This window comes from Hoplias malabaricus, chromosome Y (assembly GCF_029633855.1).
Source record: "Hoplias malabaricus isolate fHopMal1 chromosome Y, fHopMal1.hap1, whole genome shotgun sequence".
NCBI classification, from domain to species: domain Eukaryota; kingdom Metazoa; phylum Chordata; class Actinopteri; order Characiformes; family Erythrinidae; genus Hoplias; species Hoplias malabaricus.
In genome coordinates this window covers 79,690,659-79,716,877 of record NC_089820.1, presented here as the reverse complement: position 1 = coordinate 79,716,877, position 26,219 = coordinate 79,690,659, and the positions used below count along the sequence as shown (strand labels likewise).

General features: G+C 41.9%; 1 protein-coding gene across 2 annotated transcripts in view; it reads left to right on the top strand.

Annotated features, from left to right (window-relative positions):
- The window catches only part of LOC136678058 (TLE family member 5-like), a 31,553-nt gene extending 5,334 nt beyond the window's left edge, over nt 1–26,219 (top strand). The window contains exons 2-7 of one of the 2 annotated variants that reach the window (XM_066655857.1): nt 8,883–8,980; nt 12,512–12,575; nt 15,538–15,582; nt 16,656–16,718; nt 18,001–18,075; nt 18,568–26,219. In XM_066655857.1, the coding sequence (XP_066511954.1) occupies nt 8,883–8,980; nt 12,512–12,575; nt 15,538–15,582; nt 16,656–16,718; nt 18,001–18,075; nt 18,568–18,795 (573 nt within the window). In that variant the 3' untranslated portion in view covers nt 18,796–26,219. Of the gene's footprint in view, nt 1–8,882; nt 8,981–12,511; nt 12,576–15,537; nt 15,583–16,655; nt 16,719–18,000; nt 18,076–18,564 lie in introns of both variants that reach the window. The other variant, XM_066655856.1, reaches the window with a different exon arrangement.

Below are 26,219 nucleotides of genomic sequence, written 5' to 3'. Positions count from 1 at the left end.
TCATTCAATGTACAGTGGTACAGTGCTTTTTATGTGCATTTACCGTGGCCTTTGGTGAAGTCTACAATGATGCAGTCTCAGCAGAGACCTAATGCCCAGACTTCCTTGAGATACATTCAGAATGGAGAAAGGTATTACGGTGTAAATATGCATTTTTTGTTCAATTTCTTCATTTACAAACACAAGAACAACCAGGCACGTGTACAGTCTGTAGACCACAAACATCTCTCCCAAATCCACACATCAGAACCAAGCACACTTTAGGTCTTTTGGCCTCTGGTGTGCATGTTTCTGATGCCACCAAAGCGAGGAGTTTGTGGAACCCACAGGGCAAATGGCAGGTCTTTGTTTTGTGCAGGTACTTAGCATACCAGATTCCAACATCTCACACTTTGTTCTGTTTAACCATGGCCATTTTATGATTGTAATTTTAAAGGAGGTATGGGGAAAATTACTGTTCTAGAATCAGTTCAAAGATAAAGTATTGCTGTCAATGTCTATATCAATAATTCATAATGTTAACCACCACTACTCTAGCACGTGACTGTAGGTATCTGCAAAGATGGTAAATCATCAGTAATACGCTTGTAGGTGCTTTTTGAGTGGTTGCATCTGTACTACAAGGAGGACATTGTGTTATAGATCTAAGGATGTGCCTTAGGTGTCATGGCTGAATAACGGATAGGTATACGTTGGCATCGTCAGTACAAAACTTTCAATCAGTTCTAGTGCTAGGCTCTATGACCAGTCAATATCACAATTAGTTGAACATTATATCTCGATTACAATTAATTAACTATTACAGGAGGTCCTCGGGTTACATCAGTCCCGAGTTACGATGTTTCGTGGTTACGACACATCTCCCATTTACTGTATAAAGCCTTGTTTCGACTTAAGTGGTTTTGCGTCGTAAACGTCGAAAACTTCGTGTTTGGTGTGCGCGGCGGAAGAATACACGGTTACGCGGCTCGGGCCCGAGGAGGATAGGTGTTAGGATAGGATAAGTGCTCACAGTATGTTATTTATGTACAGTATGTACGTATGTACCGACTTGCACCGAAAATTGGTTTACGACGTGACGTAGGAACAGATCAACGTCGTAAGGCGAGGACCCCCTGTATTGTGTTTTGGGGGTGGGGTTTCCATTCATAATCCAGTGACATGGCTTATACTGTATAGATGTTCATATATTAACGTTGGGATACGTTTTTAATATTTTGCTGGGAGCTTGTCAGTCTTTGAGTTATGTATTGTTCATGTACTGTTCATTGGTTGGATGTGGTGGTGCTTCAAGTGTTAAAACAGAGTAGTGGTGTTAAGGTTTCTTTGGCCCAAGCTGCTCAAGTTGCTCAGTTGGTCTCTGTGTTTAGGGTCTCCAGGTTGCTTCCATGTGGCAGATAGCATGGGGCCGAATCATTTGACTGCATGTGCGGTGGTGTGGTTTTAAAGGCACAGTACGAAAAGAAAAGAGTTAAAAGAAAGCAGATGTAATCAGTACTATGTTGATGTTTGTCAGAAGGAAGAGATGTTGGGTTGTGGTGTGAATTAGGAGTTCATAATGCCTTGTTTTTTAAAAATATTTCACAATGGCCTTGTGACTGCTCGGCATAAAGGAGATCAGACCGTAATTCAGCCTTGAACTTGTCATAAAAAAATATAAAGGTATCTAACTAACCAATAATTAGTGCTGTGTTATTAAACCTGGCCCAGTTTCAATTCTGTCGATATTGCATTCACAATTTAATTAAAAAATGCAAAATTCAAATGGAGAAAAATTCTGACTACATCCAGCGTTGTGACACAGCTAATGAACCTGCAAGAGGAAGTGTGTGTATTGAGGTTGGTCGTTTGCAATTTAATCCTGTTGCTATCAGGATGTCGGTTCTCTATAATGCATTGTCACATTTCGACTGAAGCTCAGAACTAGTGTCGACTAGTGAAGCACATGGCTGGCAGTGAAAGGAGGAAAGGAAAAGATGTGTGGTGAGTATGTGCAATCACTCATGTGCGTAAACACACACACACACACACCTTTCCAGCTGTGTGTGAAATGCTTCATCTGCTGGCAGTGGCACGCAGCCCAGACATGCGTGCGTGTACACACACACACACACACACACACACACACACACTTCACCTCCCCCAAAATCTGTTTTTTCTATCAAACATACTAAGCATGTAGACTGGGGGTGAGGGGGGGTTGCTCTTTTGGTGCGTTCACTGCTTTTATACAGACCAACACACACACGTGTATATAAACACAAAGTAATGAATCTCAGCAGCCTCTGGTTTTGTGTGTGTGTGTGTGTGTGGGTGTAATGGTGTGTTGTAGGGGGAGGACTGAGGGCAGTGCCGGAGGACATTATTAAGGCTGGTTGAATTAACACTGCCGCCCCCCAACCGCAGTACAAAACCCCCAGCAGGACACGGGGTTAATCCCCCGCGGGCCCGATCAACACTAAACAAACACACACACAGTTGCAGTCACATTCAGACATGCACAGGTCTCTCTCTCTCTCTCTCTCTCTCTCTCTCTCTTTCTTTCTCTTCCCACCCCTGTCTTTTGCATGCACGGAATGAAATGATGAAAAAACAAGAGGCCATATTTCAGCGAGCAAAATCTGTTCAGAGCAGGCCCAGGACATTTATAATTAGAATAATCAAATTATTTACTGATTGCTTTTGTTAAACCTCATTTTTACAGTATTTTACCGATAAACATTTGCTTATTTTTCCAAATGTATTTCAGAATATGAAGCAATGTTGTTGTTTCTTCATCTGTACAATATTAAATATGATCAGGGTCACGGTGGGGGTCCTGAACCAACCCAGAATGGGCACAAGGCCCATTGGACAGGGCACCAGTTCATTACAGTGAAATTTTATTATACATTTTAAGATTTGTAGTTGTATTTAAAGCAGAATAAAATGTTTGAAGAGGAGGAAAGTGAAAACATCAGTCATAGAATGAACGAAAAATGTATGCAGTATTAATAGACCAATAGACTCAGTTATGATTCAGTTATGATGCACCACACATGACTATTACAAAGCTATACCCTGTAGCCTGCTGATGGGGACTACCATATAATTACCATTTGAGCCACCTTCTCATAATGCTTAATATTTAATATCACATCACATTACATTTAGCAGCAGTACGGTTTGAACCACTGTATTGTTGTTTTGCTGCATTGTGTTAAATGCTGTCTGTGTAGAAAAGAGATTACTACCAGTTTGCAAGTGTATTTCTGTATTCATCATACAGCTCAGTTTAATGAACTGGGCCTGGATTGGTACAAAAAAGAGGGTACATCAAATCAACCAGCTGGCAAAATCGACTTTGGCACAACTATTCTAGATAACCTCATCAATATAACTCTCTACCAGAAAGCAGATCTCATCTACTTGAGTTTGTTTTATTTACATGTATCCCAGCATTCTGTGAAGGGCAGGAAACCTGTAGACAGATCTTTTCAATGGTGTTTAAGCGATGTATTTGTATTGATAATTAGTTAATTAGTTCTGTTAATGTAGACTTAAACTACTTGCTGCTGACTACATTTTAAACTATCATTGGAATAGAGAATTGTTCAAAGGACACAATAATTTGAAATGACTTGTGAAAGGGGTTTTTATTAATAATTATCACGTTTGAATAGTTTTGAGATGTACTGGATCATACCGGTTATTATGTGAAGGCTAATATAATGTTAGTTCAACTCCTAGTTTGATCTATAAGTAAAATGTAGGTGATTTATGTTTTTTAGTTTCCTGAGAACCAGGATAAATGTTCAGCTAATGGTGTTTCTGTCTTGCATGGTGCCTACTCGGCTCTGCACGGCTCTACACGCTTTTCAGTCCCTGCTCACTTTTCCACCAGCATGGCTACACCTTGAAATGTAGCCGGTGGTGTTACAAAACTTCATCTCTAACAGGAACCACGGTTTGTGTGTTGTTTTTGTGCTTTGGGGACTGAGCATGGCTCAGACTGATCAGTAGTGTTTCTGTTCCTTGTTGCACAGCTTTCGCTGGAGTGCCGGCATTCGAAGACGCATTTGAATCTCTTCAAAAGACCAAAGTGTAATTTTATGAACTGCTTTGTGAGTCAGAAAAGAAGACTTTACAAACGGCTAGATGGTGTTGAATGTCTGCATTTCATCATGAATGACTCTCTGGCCATTCAGCCCTCTGCAAGGTTTACACATCGCATTTGGTCTTTGTGGTTCCGAGCGAGCAGGGGCTAAGAAAGTACAGTGGAACCTCTACCTACGAACTTGATCCGTTCCGTGACGCGGTTCGTAAGTGGAAAAGTTCGTTTCTCAAGTCAATTTTTCCCATTTAAAATAATGGAAAAGCAATGAATGCGTTCCAGCCCCCGCCCCGAAAGTCACCCTTTTTGCACTGATATATGTTTACAACACTCTCAAATTAGTAAAAAAATACATGTAGCGTTACTAAAAATAAAAGAGAAATACAGTGGTAACAGTAATAAAAAAGAAATAAAGTTGTAAGTGGTTACACATCGCTACCTTGAAGACGTGACGACTGGCTGGAGCAGTAACACAGGCACTGGCTGCATGACGGGAGGTGGGGGGGGGGTGGAATAACGGAGAGTAGGCGGTGAATGTGGGGAGACGAAGCGTAGATACGGTTTAACTTAGCACGAATTTCGATGTCTGCTATTTACACTAATGCTAAATTGCTAAAGCTACAATGTGCTAATCTTAAAAGCTCACTCAAGTCGCTGGGAGACTCGCCTATTGGGGTCAGTGGCCATTTCCAGCCGCCGGCTCGGTGGAGGCCCGGGTTCGTTTCTAGAGTCATGGTTCGTTGGTGGAGGCAAAAAATATTCAAATGCCCGGTTCGTATCTTGGAAAGTTCGTTAGTATAGGCGTTCGTTAGTAGAGGTTCCACTGTACGTAGTTCCTTGTACCAAATGGAAAAGCGGCAATAGCGTTTTGGCCTGAGCTCTAGTCGACTGTGTGGAAGGCAGTGGTGATACACACTATACACTACATCAATCAGTTTTTAAGGTTGCTTTTTGCAGGCCACTGATGCCTGTGTTATTGTAGAAAGCAAACATTATAAGCTGTCTTTCGTTCCACGGCTGTGTTAATCTCCTAGCCTCAGTGCACAAACTAAAGAAGTGAACTTCAGACCCCTCACAGGTTCAGACTGATACACTGCACTTGGGTTAAAGGCGAGAAGGTTTGCATTTTGCCACTGTTTTTCCAGTAGAGCAGTTTGTTCTGGCTTTCTGTGTGAGTTTTTCCTCTCTCTCCTTTGGTCCAGATCCTAACAGGTTTGTGTGCCCTCCTCTGCCTCATACCCACACTCTTGCTAATGTGTTAGTGAACACGAGCGCACACACAAGCTCCCACCACACAAACGATAATTGCACAGAGATCAGTCATCCTGTCAAGGCACCATGTGCGCACACACACACAAAAGCAGTGTAAAGAGTAATTACTCAAAGATTTGAGTCTTCCTGTGAAAGTGTGTACTCCCCTCCGCCACCCCCACCTCCACCCCCCCGCCTCTGCACCCTTGTGACACACACAGGCCTTATTGGAGGAAACAAAGGAGCGATTACCAACCTGGAGGTGCAAGTGTACATGCTGTGCGTGCATGTGCCCGCGTGTGTGTGTTTGATGGGAACCTGATATTTCCAGAGTGATATCTTTTTATCATTTATTCCTTTGATTGCATGATCCTTTCTTTTGTTGTTTAAAGGCAACTAAAAGAACCAAAGTTGTCTTGTGGGTTGGGAAGCATTGATGATTCTGGAGGAAAAAAGGAGAGGTTCTTTCTAGCTTTGTGGAGCTTTAAGAGACTTATTTGTGCACTGTTGTTAATGGTAAATCCAGTACTGCTGAGCTTAGCTCATGCTGTGGAGGAAGAAATGTTTGAACTGCTTACAAACGTTGATTAAACAGCATCTGAAAAACACCTATACCTCAACACGAAATATATCCACAATGTTACGGGCTGCTGTAGTTTGCGTGTTATTTCCGGGTTTCGTTCTGACAGTGACAGTAAAATCTGTAATAATTAGGGACACATGAGATATCAGTGGCCAGTGTATGTATGTGATATGAAAACTGGCTAAGGCAGATGTTAATGATCTGTTCTGTGTAGTTGCTTCTGTCGTAATAATAATGTATGCAGCTTATTTAATTTAGCCGTCTAGGGATTTTATATTTGTGTAAATGATTTCCATATTCCCTGCATTACTTAATAGAATATACACAAAATTATTCAGTCTTTGCCTCTCTATATGAGTGGATGATTTTACTGTGTGTGTGTGTGTGTGTGTGTCCTCACACGTGTTTGTGTGCTTGACACTCAGTGCCGCAGCAGATGTCTGGGTCATGGAGGCCAAAGCCCTTCATTAACATCACAATGGAGCACTCAGTACAACCTTCAGCCTCAGCACTGTTCACCATACACACACACACACTCTTTCTTCTTACACACTTCAGCTCTTTCTCTGTCCATCACTTGGCCTCTCTCGCACTCTTGTCCTCTCTCTCTCTCTCTCTCTCTCTCTCTCTCTCTCTCTCTCTCTGTCTCTTTTCTTTCTTTTCTCTCTTTTGAGTAGGAGTGTGTGTGGGTCACAGGTGAAGCTGATGATTTTCTGCAGCGGAGCGCTCTAATTGATTTCTAATGGTAGCAGCGCAGGAGAGGGATTACTGAGATCCTCAGCAAAGTCCCCTAGCAACCTGACACACACACACACACACACATATACTAACCCCCCCTGACAGACACCTCTGTAGGTGCTTGGGAAAAATAGAGACATGAACATTAAAAAAGGTGAAGAACCCCATTTTTATTTTAATGAAAAAAATGCTGTTGTTTTGTTCATTTGATCTGATTTTTTCTTTGATGTCTGTTTGTTTCTTTGTTTCTCTAAAAGTACAGATATCAATATTTAGACCACGAGCTTTTAAATGAAAATGTCTAAAATGTTCAAAAATCTCTATCACACTACTGTTCTTTGGATCTGCTCCCATCCCACTGTTTGTGTTGACATCATTGTAATAAATGTATTACTTTCTACCAAAATACTGGCTTCTTTAATGTTTTGTGGATTCCATTCATATTCTGACATCACCCCCAATGCTACGCTGATAACAGCTAATTCCTAATATTTCCAGATTAATGTGATATCTGAAGAATTCAAGGCCGCTAGGCCTAGGGGATTAGGGAATTCAGCCTGTGGATTTCTATTGTGTGTGAGTTTTATTCCTGGTTTTTTAGTGTGTTTTTTAAAGCAAGGAATGCATTGAATTACTGTCCATGGCCGTCGACCGTATGCTACACATGGAGATTAGATAGAAAAAAAAACACTGGAGTATTCATTTAATGCAATTTCCACCAGAAATCCTGACTTCTGCTGCATTGAAAATCCTCAAATGATGCTGAACTCCCACACTGCTCTAGGGAGAGGGGTGAGGGGGGCACATTTTGATTGAGTGTGTGTGTGTGTTCGCCCTCGTGGCCAGCATTGCTCTGTGTGTACTGTAGCCTACTGAGCACTGAAATACTGGCTGTTTGTTTTTTGCTAGAGCTGTTAGCTGGAGGCGGTGGTGGATGTTGACCATGAAAGACCTTTATTTTGCTTACGTGTGTGTGTGTGTGTGTTTTGAATGCAGTAGGAGAAAATGTGTATTGTGTCTGTGTGTGTGTGGTGTGTTGAGGAACAATAGCCCCCTGGAGGAGAAGCAGTGGGCCACACAACAGAAACGCTGCAGGGGATAACTGCTCTAAACACACACATACAGACACACACACACACACACACACACGTTTCAGACCTGTCACTTCTATAGACTGCCGTTTTTGGCCTATGCAGCAAATGCAGCACACATTTATATTCCTCATCAAATATAATAGAGCTGGCCTAGGCAACATTTTACAGCGGTTGAATGCTCATTAGTGCTTCCATGTATTCAGATATTCAGCGTTCTCATTTATTTTTTAGCACAGTGTCATTTGCAAATGCGTAAGCTTTTTAGAATCAGATTTATTTTATTTATTTATTTAACCAGACAGGCCATTAAGAACACATTCTTATTTACAATATCATCCTGGCAAGCAGGTTTTCATTATTTGGTTAGATGGTCCTCGTTGGTATCTATTAGCTAACATAATTATGCGGGTGGCGTTCTCCTCCAAGCGCGTTGAGCTTCAGTAATTTTGTTAGTGCCGTTTTAAAAATATGCTGTGACTAGCTTAAACGTTATGCCCTCCACCCCCAACTCTATGGCATTGTGTGATTAAGGGAGATGAAGCAAGTGGAGGAAATGGTGATGAATAAAAAATGTCATTTCTTGGGTGGAATAAACTTAAGCTCGTTTAACCTTAAGCCAGATTTGACCTGCAGGAGCTGTATGTGTGAGTGCAAACACCTGCAACATCCATCTTGGATTTTACGCAGACCTTATGAGCATGTGTGAATGGAGCTGCTAATGTCCCGGAGTACTCTGAATCTGAACGTTTTCACTGTGTTGCTGCTCAGAGTGTTTGAACATGTCTGCACTGACCAGCAAAAAAACAAACAACAACGTTTTGTTTGTAGGTTTCATCTAAAAATGTTCAGCTGCTGAAATGTCAGTGCATTCCAAATTTTAACACTCTGTTTATGTTCTGTTGGAGTCTTACAATTATCTGGTTGTCAAAAATGAATAGCAAAGAATCCTTTTTACTTCAGCAAAACAAGATTGTATACTTGTTTATGCAACAGTAACTAACTCATAATAAAATCTCCACTCTCAACAAACTTGAGCAAACTACAAGTGGAACACAAGTATGCATGATATCAGGAACAATGTAAGGCATGTAGAGAGTTAAACTCCGTTTCTAATCTTTTCCAGGCTGCATCCCAGTCAACACAACCACTGAAATTCACCACCTCAGACTCTTGCGACCGCATCAAAGACGAGTTCCAGTTTCTCCAAGCACAGTATCACAGGTACTGCACACAGCTGTGTGTGTGTGTGTGGGTGTGGGTGGGTGTGGGTGTTCTCTTTGGTTAAGATTAGCAAGTACAATTGGATCACACACTAGGGTTTTTTTATTTTCTTTTTAATATATATATATATATGTATATATTATAAACACTGTGCTCAGTCACTGTCCACTCTATTACACACACTCTTACCTTGTTAGCCCACCTTGTGGACGAAATGGCAGAGACAGTAGCTCATCTGTTAATTTGTTGTGATCACTGGATGCTGCCCGTAGGACGCTGTCGGCTGGATGTTTTTACTGGGTGAACTATTCTCAGTCAAGCAGTGGCACTGAGGGCTTTAAAAACTTAAGCAGCCCTGCTGTGTCTGATCCATGTCAGTTTTACAGCAGCACTGAGAATGAGCCACCACCCAAATCATACCTGCTCTGTGGTGGTCCTCTGGTGCTTCTGACCATTGAAAAGCAGGGTGAAAGGAGGCTAACAAAGTATGCAGAGCAATAAATGGACTACAGTCCGCCATTGTATCGCTACAAAATCCAACAGTGTGGTCAGTGCAGTGGATAAAATGATAAATGGAGTATTTAAATGTTAATATGGGACATATTTACAACAGTTGTACACAGTAGGTTAGGCACTCGTTGGGGTCAAATTACAGAGAGAATGGCAAGCCCTGTGCGTTTGTGTTTGTGCGTCTGCGCTAGTCCTATGTAGACAACTCGCACTCAGAATGTTGGTTGTCTAAGACAAAAAAGAAAGCCTTTCTTTACAGAAAAAACAACAAGCTTCCTTCTCCATCCCTCCCTTCCTTCCTGTGCGCTGAATGATCTGAGGGAAACGGACAGATGAAAGGTGTGAGAGGCCTTGTTTAGGCTGGACACCACCCAGCCCTGTCGGATGAGTGAAACGATGAGGGGGTGATGGAGGTGAAGACAGACAGACAGATGGAAGAAAGGATGACCTGATTGATGTGTTGATCTCTGAGACAATGTGTTGTGCAGGAGGAAGAGCAGGGGGCGGTGTGAACTGTTAAAGCATCTGAACAAGCGTCTGTGTTCTGCAGCTCTACCAATCACATTCAGCACAGTCCACTACCAGCCAGCCAATCACGTGGCTGTGCTGGTGAAGCCTGGTTGTCATGGTGATAGAAATGTTGTTGAGTTCTTTTCCCCCTTTGGGAAGAAGGATTAGGTGAAGTGGAAATGACGGCCTAAAGAAAAATGTGTGTGTGTGTGTGTCCAAGTGTGAGATAGAAACACACTCCCGCCTCCTTCCAAACACTTCAGGCTGGAATGTAAATATTTTTAGCTGATATGTATACACATAGGCCCCAATTGGTTCACACACACACACACACACACACACACAGCCACAACACCATTCAAGGTTTAGTCTAGTTTATTTTTCTGTAGTTCTTAAATTCACAAGTATTTTTTCATTGTATCATATAATGGTTTATTTGGTTTTTAAAAGCAACAGCTACGTTACATTTGAATTCTGATGTTAGAATTTCGGCAGAGCCACACCAACCCCGAGTTCAGAATCAAAAATGGCTGCCCACACATCTCCAGTGTGTAATAGCGGTGGTATCATACAGAGATATCATTCCTAGCTCTGACATCCCTTTTCCGAGGTAAATGTAGCAAAGCCTTTGTCTTATTTTAGGCACAGAATCCATCAGCAAAGGTCTTTAAGACAGGCGCATCCTACATCATTTTTAGTTTAATTTTAACATCAGTTTGCCCCTTCAGAGTCATGTTCTCAACCTGAAATTGATTTCCAGAGCAGGAGCTAGTTCAGAAGCAGTAGCTTTGGAGAACTGAGTAAGTAAGTTAATGCTCCTAAACCTATGGGCTGCTAGTGAGGAACTGGTCTGTCACAGAGGTGAAGTTACCCCAGCTTCAGATCATGGACCAAGAACCACATTAGTCTGGGTAAAAGTCAATAAACTTTTAGAAGTCCTACTGCCTTTGAGCGCCCTCTGAGCCTGGCACTGTGTCCAAGAAGACCGGCTGCACCAGCCAAACTGGGCACCTGCCAAGCCACTTCCAGGGTGGTCTTCATGTTCAAATAGTCCTGTAGATCCAAAGGTCCCTTAGTCCTTTGTAGGCTGGCCGTGCCTGACCTCAACTTTGCCTGTCTGTTGCATTCACTGCTGGTTTTACAAAACAAAAAATCTCTAGCCAAGTTAAATAATAATTACAACTAACTAAAGCAATAAACCCTTACACCCTTAGAGCAGCTCATAATAGCTGTGTTTAAAAGAGATGAGTAGAGTCCTGGCAGCTATATCAACATCAAAGGCACATAAGCCAGAATGTCAATACATGGTTTCCAAGATTTGGGTGATTCTTGACCTGCAGTAAAAAAATGTACCTAAACATATGGTTAACTTTTTTTTTTTTTTTTATATTTTTTTGTGCTGAGAAATGAATAGTTTTTATATCAAAATCCAATTTGGAAACGGGGACATTTCTCTTCTGAACTGCAACAACCATTCATTCATTCATTCATTCTTTATCTGTAACCTTTATCCAGTTCAGGGTCGCGGTGGGTCCAGAGTCTACCTGGAATCATTGGGCGCAAGGTGGGAATACACCCTGGAGGGGGCGCCAGTCCTTCACAGGCAACACAGACACACACACATTCACTCACACCTACGGACACTTTTGAGTCACCAATCCACCTACCAACGTGTGTTTTTGGACTGTGGGAGGAAACCGGAGCACCCAAAGGAAACCCACGCAGACACAGGGAGATCACACCACACTCCTCACAGACAGTCACCCGGAGGAAACCCACGCAGACACAGGGAGAACAAACCAACTCCTCACAGACAGTCACCCGGAGGAAACCCACGCAGACACAGGGAGAACACACCACACTCCTCACAGACAGTCACCCGGAGGAAACCCACGCAGACACAGTGAGAACACACCACACTCCTCACAGACAGTCACTCGGAAGAAACCCACGCAGACACAGGGGGAACACACCACACTCCTCACAGACAGTCACCCGGAGCGGGAATCGAACCCACAACCTCCAGGCCTGTGTGACTGCGACACTACCTGCTGCGCTACCGTGCCGCCTCTGCAACAACCAGAGTGCCTTGGACCTTCATTTTAAGGAATAATTTGTAATAATAATAATGATTATAAGAGTTTGAAAAAAATACTAAAACTCCTTTGTAAATCCAAGTATCCAAAGCCTGTAAAATGATGTTGAGGCCTGCCCTAGTTTTTACTTGCTTTCTATTACACTATGTGCTGACTTGGCAAGCAATCTTGTAAAGCTGTCTCTTTTTCCTCCCCTCTCTCTTTTCTTTGTGTGTGTGTGTGTGTGTGTGTGTGTGTGTGTGTGTGTGTGTGTGTGTGTGTGTGTGTGTGTGTGTGTGTGTGTGTGTGTGTGTGTGTGTGTGTGTGTGTGTGTGTGTGTGTGTGTGTGTGTGTGTGTGTGTGTGTGTGTGTGTGTACGCGCGCCCGTGTTTGTTCCTGTGTACTCCGTGTGGGTTCCTGCCCTCTCTTGGCCCAGTCTGAAGCTGGAGTGTGATAAGCTGGCCACTGAGAAATCGGAGATGCAGCGGCACTACATCATGGTGAGTAATTCCTTTATGAATGAACTGCAGATTGCACCCAAGGAGTTCAGCATGAACTGGAGGCTCATCAAACAGGAGCCGTCTGCAATATCCATCTGAATGATTACGCTGCAGCCAGTCTGCTAGCACTCAAGGATTACCCTGTGTGTAGATTAATGGATTATTTGACCAGGACAGTGGGCTTAGGGCTTTTAATTAACACCATGATGGTCAGGAAATCACCCCAGAAATGACCATTTTAAAGCACACCCCCACCTTCCTTTTCAAGACCTTAAAGGAATATCCCTGCATTTTTTTTTTCAATCTAATCTGTATTTATAGGCTGCAAATGGCAGATATTTCTATAGGAAAATGATGCATAAACATATCAGCCCTCTGGATTATTCTATAATTCTATAGGCACATCCTTATTCCCCCCGTGTGGGGTGGGATAGGGTCACTCTATGTTCATTATATGGGCTCGAGTCTGATTGGGACCACAGATCAATAATCTGAATTGATCTATACATGTCTGTGTTGTTCCCCCCCCCCCATATGTTCCTGTTCCATAAGCCCAGAGGCATCAGTATATTAATGAAGAGGACACTAAGTAGCTGCACATGAGCCGAAGGTCTGGCAGTATGTAACGGCTACAGTTAGCATTGGGCTAAAGCTTTAGAAAGAGTCAAAGTGGCGTTTGTGATCCAGAGGTTAATATCCGCAATCAGTTCATGACTTCACTAATGTTAATCTGGCTGAATGCAATTAAATTCTCACTGCAGTGTTCCAAGTGTAAAGCCTTTCTAGGTTCTTTCTAGTTCTCTTTAGCTATGTTTCTCTTTGTGCTTTCTCTTTATTCTTGTTTTTCTTTTCACCTTCTTTTACTCCCCCTATTCTCCTTCTTTTATTCCGGTTTAATTCCCATATGTTGTCAGTATTAAGGTGTTTCCCACACTGTTCTGTTTCTGCATCACTCTTTCTCTTGCCGTGAAACTCGTAAGCGCTTTCCTCTCTCCCCACTGAAACGTTGTATTGATTAGTTTTAAAAGTGAAGTCGAAAGAGTGTGCAGACTTATTGATCAGCCCATAAACGATCAATAGGAGTGAGTATTGTTACAGCAGTGTATCAACATAACGGCTGCATCCTGGGGGAATATAAGAGGCGTATTCTGGTTTTAAATTCATCACCATTTTGCCCTCCAGCCAAAGTGTTTATAGCCTCAGCAGAAGGCCCAGGTCTTGTTTCCTTTGTTTGAATTGCTTGTGTGCATTTTAGGTTTACCCACTGGACGTGGTCATGCATAATTTTAAACCCTTAAATCCTCCTCTGCCTCCCTTTGGCATACACTTACATTATTGTAGCTCTTTCTTTTTAAGTGCAGAAATCCTGAAAATGCAGATTACTGTGTCTTTAATCAGTACCACGTTTAATGGAAGTATGGGAATTATTTAATCACGGAATTGAATGTGCAAAAAAATGTTCATTCTCTTTCGGTCATGGCTGACATTCTTTGATGTCTGTACTTTTCCTGTTTGTTTCCATCAACACAGAACAGTAGTATAGCTGGTTAAATTAATTCTATATTCACAAATAGTTATGTAAATAGAATAAACAACAAAATATCATTAACTTGATTTCTAAGTGTTGAATATATTGTGTTTCTCCTTTCTGCCTCTTTACTGCTGTTTTATTTTCCTTCAGTCGATTTCAGACAGAATGGTTTTTGAGCGAAAGCAAGAGCCCAATGAAACAACCTCAAACTCGCCTTGGTGTTGTCATGTAGCCATGTATATGTTGCCATGGTAATTGTCTGTCGCTGACAGCAGATGTTAAGGAAACTGGACTTTTGACTGAATGCTGAACACTGTGGTACACTGGCATTTTCTGTGTACGTTCTAATCGTGAACGCAGCACTTGGGGGCAGAGCTGTTGCCGTATTATTAAACCAAGGGTTCCTAAATAGTATGACCTCAGACACCAGCAATATCAAACCAAGGGATCACATTATGTGGTCACTCCTAGCTGTGATTATATATATATATAATAATTATATTATAATATAATAATATAATTAATTATAATAATTATATTATTATGTAATTAACTGAAAAATGCTCTATTAAATATGGACAGCTCTGATTCTACACTCCTGATTTGTGTATGCCGCCAAAAGACGATGACAGAAATATTTAGGATGTTTTTTCTTTCTCCAAAAACAGTATAATGACTTTTTATCAAATAATAAAATGACTCCTATGTACTGAAACGTGGTGCAAGGTCGTCCACATTCTCTGCCGTCTGTTCTCAATAAGCTTAGCGTGAGAAATAGTCAATATACATCATGCTTTTCGCTTTTGTTACCTGTGATAACTGGGATTTTTAAGGGTTAAAGTACCCCTGGTGATATAAACGTCTATGAGCTATAGCCACACACACACACACACTAATCTGATTGCTTGGTGAGTGCTTGTGTTTTTAGCGTGCTCCTAATTGGACAATTTGCCATGTTAATCTTATTTGGACCTGGCCGTAGCCTGGCTGGACTCATATTACCATATCATTACATCCTGCTCTCGTCAGAGTGAGCAAATACAGCGAATCCTGCTCAGCGGCTTACTGGCAGCGTATTTGTGTGTACACATCGTGGCTATATCTTTTTGCACACACTATTGACCTGTCCAAGCTCTGGACACATATCCCTGTTGCCAAGCTGGAAGAGCATTTATCCCATTCAACCAAAGGAGAAACTGAACTGGTTTTCAGAGTAGGAATGATTATATTTTGGAATCATGTTGCTATCAGCAAGTTACAACAACAGGGTTCAATAAAAGATCAGCTTTGGACAGATAGTTTTGACTAATTCAATTTGATGATGTTGTTAATGGACTCTATGAGAAGAGTTACATTTTACTTCCTAAAAAGTGATATATCATACTGACCACCTTCTCACACTGCCCTCTCTTGTGTCCGTTGTCTTCACAGTACTATGAGATGTCATATGGGCTCAACATTGAAATGCACAAACAGGTAAGAGACTGTGTTCTCTGCTTTGTATGTTTCCTCTCTTGTGTTCCCGTTTTTTTTTCATCCCCCCCTCCCAGAGTCTGCTGTATTGCGCCGAGGGGGTGTTTTAGCTGGTTATTGTTGGAGCCAAACTATTTTCTTCCTTAATGTGTTTGAGCTGCCCTAGTTTTAGTGGCGCGCCTGTGTGTAAGTGTGCGTGTATATTGTCTGTCTTCAGAAATATGCCAGATAAACATGTTGTATATTAATGTATACACACATTATATAGAGATGGGTACAGTATAAAAATGGGTAGTTTAGATACTTGTTATAGAAGCACTTTGCAGTTCTGTTGTGTTAACGCTGCAAAATGCAGATATGCCTCAGTTTTAAGGGCACACACACACACACACAAGCAATGGGCAATCAAGACACAGCTCATGAATAATGAATGTAAATGATATTGTACATTATAAGATTATATTGGCTTTGTCTGTGAAGCCAGAGACTTGTTTGTAACTTAAGCTGCTTCCATTGAAAATGAGTTGTATGTTCTTTGGCTGAAAATCAAATTCAAGAAATTCAGTAACTTCCTGAAGGAGCTTAGGCTTTTTGTAATAATAATAATAATAATAATTATTATTATTATTATCATTATTTATAATTGTTATTCATCCTATGATTATTGAAATTCAAGGTGTTTGACATACGTTAATCAATTTAATAATTCAGGGAATAGGTTTTGGAAGACATTGCGAAATTGGTTGGTAGCTGATTTGGTGGCTCCTTGTGGACGAACCATGCTGCCAATTATTTTTTATTGTCACTGACCATTTAAGGATCACATTGACCATTCCTTAGGATCCTTCTGAATATTTTATGTGTAGGGTGTCAGGAATGTGATTGTGACAAAGCAAACAATGGAAGTGAAATGTTATAATCCAAATGGTATCAGTCCGTATTCTCATCTTCTTATAAATTAATTGGTTTTTATTTAGTTGTAAAATTGTAATATCTCTCAGGCCTTGAATTTCACACAACCACCATTTGCCTTGTTGTGTGTGTTTGTGTCTAACAGTACTGTGTTCTTTCCTCAGGCTGAAATAGTGAAGAGGCTGAATGCAATTTGTGCTCAGGTGCTGCCCTACTTGTCCCAAGAGGTAAAAACTCCACTAGGCACCAGACCTCTTCACTCTCACCATTACAACACGTGTTAGCCAAGTGCATTCAGACGGTACAGATGCATGTTGACGTGCAGTACATAAAGTAACTCTACGTTTAGTAAAAAGGGAGTTTCGTTAATTTAATATTGCAAATTAATATACAATTAGTAATTTTCAGTTATGAATGAACGAAATTCTCTTTTTCCCTTTTTCCCCACTAAGCACCACTTAATGGACCTCCATGAATATTTCACATTATTGTAGTTACTGACAGATATAAGTAAGAATTAAAATGAAAATAGCAGCTTAATTTGCTTTAAAACTGACAATTTTATTAAATTGACGGAAAAACCCGAGCTCGCTACGGAAATTCTTGAACGCGACCGTGACGTCACTGGTGGACAACAGCTGAACAACGCCGCGGTAAAACACCGTTATGACTGACTGTTATGACAGTATCTAGCTAAATAACCAACATAATTCATGACATTAGCCTAGCAATAAGCTAAACTCAAATGTAGAGGTACCGTTATTCTTGTAAATGTGATCGAAGTCGAACTCGAATTCATCCGACACTATAAACCTCCGTAATGCAGCTACGTAGCCGAGTATAATCTGAGACACCGAGTTTAGCGAGTCAAGCTAACGTTAACTAACACCAACTAAAACAGGCGAAGTGAGTGTCCTTACCCTGTTTACCTCCATGTTACAGAGGCTCTTGAACACCTTTCGTTGGTGTCCTTACATGCCCATATTGTTGGAAAAGCGCCAGTGAAATGAGCTACAGATAACGGAGTGAGCGGATGGTCCTTTCCAAAGTGCCCGTTTAAAGTGGACAAATTTAGTCCATTTTCTGGATATTTTGGGATCTTTGGGCCATTTGTTCACAGATGTCCCACTGTACGTTGAATGATTGCAGCCAAAAACAACACACCTTTTCGTCATTTTGCATTAAATTAAGTGCAACTTCTAGAGTTGTTGTCCACCATCTACGTCACAGGCAAGACGCCTATTAGAGTTTCCCAACACCGTTGGGGGGGGGGGGACCAACGGTCTTTTAAACCTTATTCCTTGAATTAGTGAGAAATAACATGTTTTCTGACTATCAATAAACACAAGTTAGGAACTCAAACTCCACTGTATTTATTTGTTTGACACTTTCATATCGCTGGTGCTTAGCCTTTAAGGTCAAAATATATGATAAAAATATATGCTGTTTGTACCTAGGTTGAAGTTGTTGGTGAATTAAGTAACTGTGTGTGTGTGTGTGTGTGTGTAGCACCAGCAGCAGGTTCTAGGAGCAATTGAAAGAGCCAAACAGGTCACTCCACCAGAGATGAACTCCATCATTCGGGTAAGATGCCTGTTTCATTCGGCTGAGAGCCTGTGTAGGGTTTCTTTTCTATCTTTTTTCCCATCACTGTCTGTCTTTTCTCTCTCCATCGCTCTTTGTCTCCTGCCTTCACCCTCTGATAGTGTGTGTGAACCTGTTTGTGTTTGTCTTCTATTTGGACCTGTGAATATTTGTGTGTGTGTGTGTGTGTGTGTGTGTGTGTGTGTGTGTGTGTGTGTGTGTGTGTGTGTGTGTGTGTGTGTGTGTGTGTGTGTGTGTGTGTGTGTGTGTGTGTGTGTGTGTGTGTGTGTGTGTGTGTGTGTGTGTGTGTAATGATCCTCCTATGTGAACATATGATATAATTATCAGGATGAAACACATCATGGTGTGCTTTTGGAGTGTATCATAATCATCACCAGAATCAGAACAACTGCATTGACTTCACTGCCAACTCCGGTGTGTGCGCGTGCTCCTCTCTCTAACCAATGTGTCTGTGTGTGTTATGCACAGCAGCAGCTCCAGGCCCACCAGCTCTCTCAGTTGCAGGGTCTGGCCCTTCCTATGGCTCCTCTGCCCCTGGGCCTGACCGGTCCCGCCCTGCCAGCTGTCTCCTCAGCTTCAGGCCTCTTCTCCCTGTCTAGTCTCCTCGCCTCGCAGGCCCACCTGGCCAAGGAAGAGAAGAGTGCCCGCGAGGCTGCGAACGACAACCACCGTGATGACGACGGAGACAAGTCCGACTAACTGCACTTGAGACTGGAAAACGTGTTGAGAAAAAGCACACACACACACACAAACCTGAGTGTCCAAGAAGAACCAAGTCCAGGGAGTAAATCTCCGACCTCATAATCATTCCATTCATTTATGTTTTCTTTAGGAAGCGATTCAGTGCTTAATGAAATATTACATTTATTTTGATCCACGAACCCTCTCTGAATAATATTTTACATAAAGTATTAGTTGAAATTATGTGCATTATGCACCTCAGATTTGTAGCTTAGGCACTGGCAGGAAAGTGGATGTTTCTTTGACTTATCTGCAATGGTCTCACCTTTAATTTCTTTATCCTTTTACTATTTTGTATGCCAGGGTTTTTTTTTTAATGTTAGTACAGTTCTGACATTCCAAATTCAGTTTAGTAGTATCACCACCTTCAGCTCAAAATACTTTTTCATTTAAAGCTCTTAGGCATTTAGTCACGCTCTTAATTCTCTACCTTGTTGTTTCCTCATTTTCTGTTTTAAAGGAACCCTACATAAGATTCAATATGTTTGCTCTTGGGCCCCCCCTACTGTTGCAGAGTGTAATTTATTTTTACAGCACTGCCCTGAAAGTCAAGGTGGTGGTGGTGGTTTCCTCTCTTTCTCCAGAAGTTACATAGTGCAGTTTCTACAGTGCTGACACCTGGAGTAGCAAAGACAGAGTCTCATTTCTCGCTATTACACCTCAGAAAAGCATCACAACAATCCTGAAGCTGTGATTTTTAAGGTAAATACTACATAGTGTTGCTTTAATATGTGAACGCTTCATGGACCTGGGTTGTAAAGTGTTCATATTTCGTAGATTTAAAGTCCCCCCACATGAGCCCACACCAGCAAAGCCTCACAAATTCATGTATGTTTTCAGTTCCATGTATAAGATTAAAAACCTAGATAAGAACACAGATGCAGAGGCGAACGCTGCTGTTGAAGTCCATCTGTTATCTATATGGGAACTTTTTAGCACATCATACCCTACGCCACTATGGTTCTCGTAGTTGAAACCAGATTTTTCTTGCATTTCATCACACCACTCCTTGGGCCTCTCTGCTTTCTTATCTGCCCTTCCTCTGCTCGCTCCATGTTTGAGTTCATCCAGCGTTTATTATTATTGTCCAACCCTCTGGAAAACCACAGCTTCCTGCAAATCCGCTGCCTTCTCTCAAATCTTCCTACGTGTGGGAGAAGGAGTCCACACTTTCTCACACAGGCTGCCATCCTAAGCCAAAACCAAGCAGGAGAGCGGGTCTGTGCAAACGATTCTTATGATTCGTTCTCGTTTAAACACTTCAACAAATGCACGGATTTGTGAAATGTACCCGTTCTTGGAACCACTCAGACACCACCAGATGTTTGTTAAAGTTTGACCTAAATTTTCCTACATTTGGCAAAGGCTGTCGGAAAACACAACAAAAGCCCGACGTCCAGACAATCGCCGTCAACTCTTGATCCACGTTTGTGTAGGTCATAAAAACAGTCAAATTCAAACGAGTGCGAATCAAATCTGCGGTTCCGTGTGCCGTCTGTCGAAACATCCACTTATAAGACGTGAGCGATACTTTTTAAAAAGGTATTTCCATGTTAGCAGTCTGTTCCATCACTGAACTTTAGGGATTAGAAGTGCATATGATGTAATTTCCTGCCAAAAACAGTTGTCGCTTACATTTTTTTAAAAATTGTGTGCAAATGTTCTTACGTTTGACTGTTTTCAGTCCTCATCAGAGCTGGCTGTGTTCACACCGTTGCTGATTTATTTTAGACCAAAGTGATTTGTAAACGTCGGTTCTACGTGTTCTACTCAGTTCTCGAGTGTGTTTTTTTTAACCAGTCATTGTCCTGAAGTAACAGCACTGTATGGATTTAAACTCTACTCATCCCTCAACACAAATACTGTCTTGAAAATATGCAGATTTTATTATTCGCTCATTTTTCTTTCCATACCCAGTACACCCCCTTGTGCAGTAACTCGCAATAATCATCTAGATTCTGTTCGGTTTGTGGAGCACTTACCTTGGGATAAGTTTCCTACATAAAGAGCTAGACTCTGTCTGGCCTACAAAATTGCCCTAAATAATGCTCCAGATAAAGCCGTGTTTGTTAAGCTGGTGTTTAATTATGCAGTTCCGATTAGTCATGGGCAGTGCAGAACTATGTGAAACAGTGCGGTGTTAATAAGGCTAAAGGTCCAGAAATGATTAAGACAAGATTAGTAGAAACGATGCTGTTCCTCGGTTGAATTGATCGTCTTTGTAGCGAAATGCTCATCTTGATTTGGCCTGAGAGTCGATGCCAGTGATGTGCAGAAAGAAAGCATGTATCTGTCTGTCTGTGTGTGTGTGTTGTGGTACTTTTAGGCCGTGCACAGCTCTCTCACTTCTCTTCTGAAAGCACAGGTCACTCGTGTTCACCCAGTGGAATCTACGGCTGAATGATTTGGGGAGAATATTGTGATTTGATTTATTTGTCACGTACAAAGTTATACAAGTACAACACTGCAGCGAAATTACTTTCACATAAACAGGGGTGAGGTGTGCGCAACAGACGCAGCGGCAGCCATCTTACAGTTAAAAGAAACAGCTGGATTACAACAGGGAAGTGGTGGTAAAAAGAAGGTCACAGACTGTGATCTTTGTTAGATTAGATATCGCTGTCTTTGATGTAATTGTGATTACTTTTTATATGTTACCTACCAGATATTTTACACACAAGCGCAGACAGCAGTGACATAAGCAGTCGGGAGACGCCTTGTTATTTAGGAAATTGTGATTTCAACATAAAAACCTTATATCTATTGAAACATGCTTTTCAGTCACTCGTGATTATCACGTCACAGCTGCACAGCTCCAGGGCCATGGGAGCCAGGGTTTGAGCCTCAGCTCAGGGTCACTGTCTGTGTGGGGTCCCCACTGCCCAGTCTATCCAGGTCCGCTACCCAGCTCCTGGTGCTGGTCCCAAGCCCGGGTGAAACGAGAGGGATGTGTCAGGAAGGGCTTAAAATCTCCGCCAAGTCTGATGTGCCAATCATCAGTCGGGGGTTGGCGGGCGATGCAAGGCGGCGCCCCCTTGTGGGAGCAGCCCAAAGTGGAGCAACAACAAGTTGTTTAACTTAACGTTAGAGCACAGAGGAGCAGCTGGTCTTTTCAAAGTATGTCCACAAAATATATTTGAGATAAATGTAGAGATGCAATGCTTTGGGGATGAGTTTCAGAGAACTGGAGTGTGGGCTGCATTCTGGTCTTTAATGGGTTAAATTCTGAAGCGTTTCTCTCACAGATATTCCGAATCTCTATACATATCAAAGACTATAGATGACACAGAGGTCTTATTGGGAAAGACAACAACAGGAGTGGTTTTTGAATAATGTGTGTGGGGTATGACCACACGGTGGCAGTGTTTCCTCGAGACCGAAGGGCCTTTTGTCCAGTTTGGGTTGAGTTGGTACTACCTATGGTTGTATATAACAGAAGAGTGATACTTTTGTTTGTTTTTGTATAATTTCGTCTTATTTTAATTCTTTTAAACAATCAAGAAGAAAAGGCGGATGTCTGTATGCTGTCGGTGGTAGTGTGACTAGTTTTTTGAGTTTTTCCGAAAGCATGAGAGAGTTTTAATGCTAGCTATAGGCAGTAAATACTCTGTGCCGTATGTATTCAGTACACACTAACAGCTTCTTTCTGAAATCCATCCTTTTGTGCGAAGAAGCTTCTGCTGTCCTTGTTTAGTTTGTTTTTTCCGTTGATTGAAAGTAGTCTGTCCTCTGATTCTTATACAGACACAGATATGAATAATATTCTTTAAAAACGAATAACCACTTTAAAAATTGCTATCTACTATATCAATTCATGTTTTTAATTTTCTCTGAGTGCTTGCTATTTTGGCGCAAATGTCCTGGGCTCCTGCCTTCAAGTCGTTTGGGGAAATACGGTAATGAGTAAATGAACACCATGACAGTTTGGTATTTACTCGGTTGAGGGTGTGTCAGTAACAAAAAGTCATGCCTCTGAAGTGAGGGTTCATGGACGGGACGCTTGTTAATCATTTAACCAATCAAATACCACTTGAATGGAGGACTTGAAGGCAGAGTAAGGTGCTCCAGTGTCTACGTGTACTGTACTGAATGGGTCCTACACTCAGTACAGTCGTTTTTGGGTCATGTTTTGGTTTCCTCTACAGAGAACACGCTGCATCGCAGTTGAATGCACTTTTATTTGTTGATCGAACATTGTGGAATAATAGAATAATATTAACCATGGACATGGCAAGTTCCATTTAAATTTGTGTCTCTATCCAAATTATAAACCGTGCATTCAAATGCCATACTTCTTTGTGTTCCGTTAGATGGTGGTATGTTCATTTATTCTTAATCTTCTCCCATGACAGAGTCTGTTCACAACTTGCATTAACATGGGGTTTGTGATGATTCCCTCAAATTCAGATCTGACTTAAAGCCAGCTGTAAACACCCAACCCAAGGTGCATCACAGTCTGATCTCTCCAGTCCAGCTTCATTTGGAGATCACAGACCGATTGCGACCTCATTTAAGAGAATCCATCTTCTGAATCTGAACACAATTACGCAAGCAGAAATGCCTTGAATTTTTTAAAATGCTTTGGTGGTGAAAGAATGAGAGGTATTCAGCATCTGTGAGAGTCACTTTAACTTTTCTCTTGTGTCCTAACCTTCCTCTAGATAGTAGTAGCACTGACCACAACAGCTGTGCTAAAGCAGGAGGTTTCTGCCTGTATTTGACAGGGCGTGACACAGTGGTAAAACAGAAATGCTGAGTTGTGTGCAGTCACACAGCTCCAGGGGCCTGGAGGTTGTGGGTTCGATTCCCGCTCCGGGTGACTGTCTGTGAGGAGTTGGTGTGTTCTCTCTGTGTCTGCGTGGGTTTCCTCCGGGTGACTGTCTGTGAAGAGTGTGGGGTGTTCTCCCTGTGTCTGCGTGGGTTTCCTTCCGGGTGACTGTCTGTGAGGAGTGTGGTGTGTTCTCTCTGTGTCTGTGTGGGTTTCCTTCCGGGTTACTGTCTGTGAGGAGTGTGGTGTGTTCTCTCTGTGTCTGCGTGGGTTTCCTCCGGGTGACTGTCTGTGAGGAGTGTGGTGTGTTCTCTCTGTGTCTGTGTGGGTTTCCTTCCGGGTTACTGTCTGTGAGGAGTGTGGTGTGTTCTCTCTGTGTCTGCGTGGGTTTCCTTCCGGGTGACTGTCTGTGAGGAGTGTGGTGTGTTCTCCCTGTGTCTGCGTGGGTTTCCTTCCGGGTTACTGTCTGTGAGGAGTGTGGTGTGTTCTCTCTGTGTCTGTGTGGGTTTCCTTCCGGGTGCTCCGGTTTCCTCCCACAGTCCAAAAACACACGTTGGTAGGTAGATTGGCGACTCCAAAGTGTCCGTGGGTGTGAGTGTGTGTGTGTCTGTGTTGCCCTGTCAAGGACTGGCGCCCCCTCCAGGGTGTATCCCCGCCCTGCGCCCAATGATTCCAGGTAGGCACTGGACCCACCATGACCTTGAATTGGATAAGCGCTTACAGATAATGAATGAATGAGTTGTGTGCTGTTTACGTGGGAGTTCAGGTCTCATCTGGTAACTGAGGAGGCGTCTTAGTTATCCAAAGCCAATCCGGATGTGAAGCGCATGTTAATGCAAGGTGTAAACAGGCGACGTGTTATCGGTTCACACTCAGTCTGAACTGAATGAACTAAAACGGTTTCATACACTGTCAGAAAGACTCACTGTGGTGGTACCCTCAAGGGAACACACTCTGTACCTTTAATTAGAGAACATAATTGTACCATGTTCTATATATTCGTGTTAGATTTTAAGATTGTGTTGATTTTATGCACCCAGTTTCACCTCCAATTTTACACAGATCTGTAATGAAAGATTACAGAGATCCCCCTCTCCTTCTGGAGAAGAGAATGGAATGTACCTTTAGGGATCACAACTGGACTGTAACACCACTGCTGTACCTTTTGTAAAGGGTACATTTACACCTCTGGCGTACCCCCCCCCCCTGTTTGGCGGAGGCACTTGATCGTCACTTCCCCAGAGAACAGTACAGTGTCTGATTCTAAAACCACAAGCAAAATAGCACAGAACCTACTGGAGGATTTATCCAAACTGAATAGTATGTATGTGTTTTATATGTTCGTTCATGTCGTGAAGGGCCAATTTATATACATATATAGATATATCGATATACATATAATTTTGTAAAACATTTTGTATGTATAAAGCTACATTTATGATGTGTGTGGGGGAGGGGGGGGCAGTATGATGTGTGTGTGCTGTGTTGATGTGCTGATTGATGGAGCAACTTTTATGACATTACGTTACTATTGAGCTATGTTATGATGTAGACTGCAGTATATCAGCTTTATGTTTAGAGCCTTTGTGTACACACACACACACACACACACACACACACACACAGAGCCATTGTGTTCAGTTACAGTGTTTATTGATGCTGCCTATGGTCATTATTAATATAGCAGTGATAGATGGGCAGACCATCATTTTGGGAGTTGATATATTTTGTTTTCCTTTCTCGCTCCTTCAAGAAGCTCATCAGTGGTGTTAAAGGGACAGTCCAGCCATTTTTGAACCTTATTTTATGTGACATCTGGTGTCTGTGGTCGATATCCACAGAAAAAGTCATTTCTAAAAGCTTTACTGTACTGAGAAAGGGACTGAAACCCTTGAGAGTGTGCCAGATTTGGTTAAACAAATGTGGGGTAATGTTTCAGTTGTAAGACGATACATTGGTTGGTCGATATATTGCCGATATTTGCATCCTGAGTATTTATCGGCATCAGATAAAATATCATTTTATATTCACACACTCCAATGTCCCACAGTGATTGTGGCTGTTGACCACATGCTGCTGATGTGTCAGATATGGATTACGTTGGAAAAGGCTGGATTATTCCTTTACAGTAACCTTTAATTGCTGTGTGGTTCCCTAATGACCAGATGCACTGTTGGCTGACCAGGAGCTGATGTAATTACAATGTCATGAGCTGCATTCCCCATCTCTTGTACAGTTGATGTTGATCTTTAATCGGGCATTACTGTAAAGTCCTTCTATGTGACCCCGCCCCTCTTTTACTCCTCCCCCATCCCTCCATCAAGTTTATCAGTCTTTTTTTTTTTTTTTTTTTTTTTTTTAAATCTTATTTGAAAGCTTTGTAACACTTCTTTTTCAACCGCTCTCATTTTGTGATGTGTGTAAACTTCTTGACTGTAAACTTGGCAGAAAGTGTATGTCATTTGTGTTATGAAAATCAATATTACTGCTTTGTTTAAAAAGAGAAACAAAAAAAAAAAAGTGGGGGAAATCAGAAAAATGGTGACTACATTTAACTCTTTGTGAATGAGATTCTGCAGTAAGGAAGTATTTATGGTGCCTTACAAATAAAAGC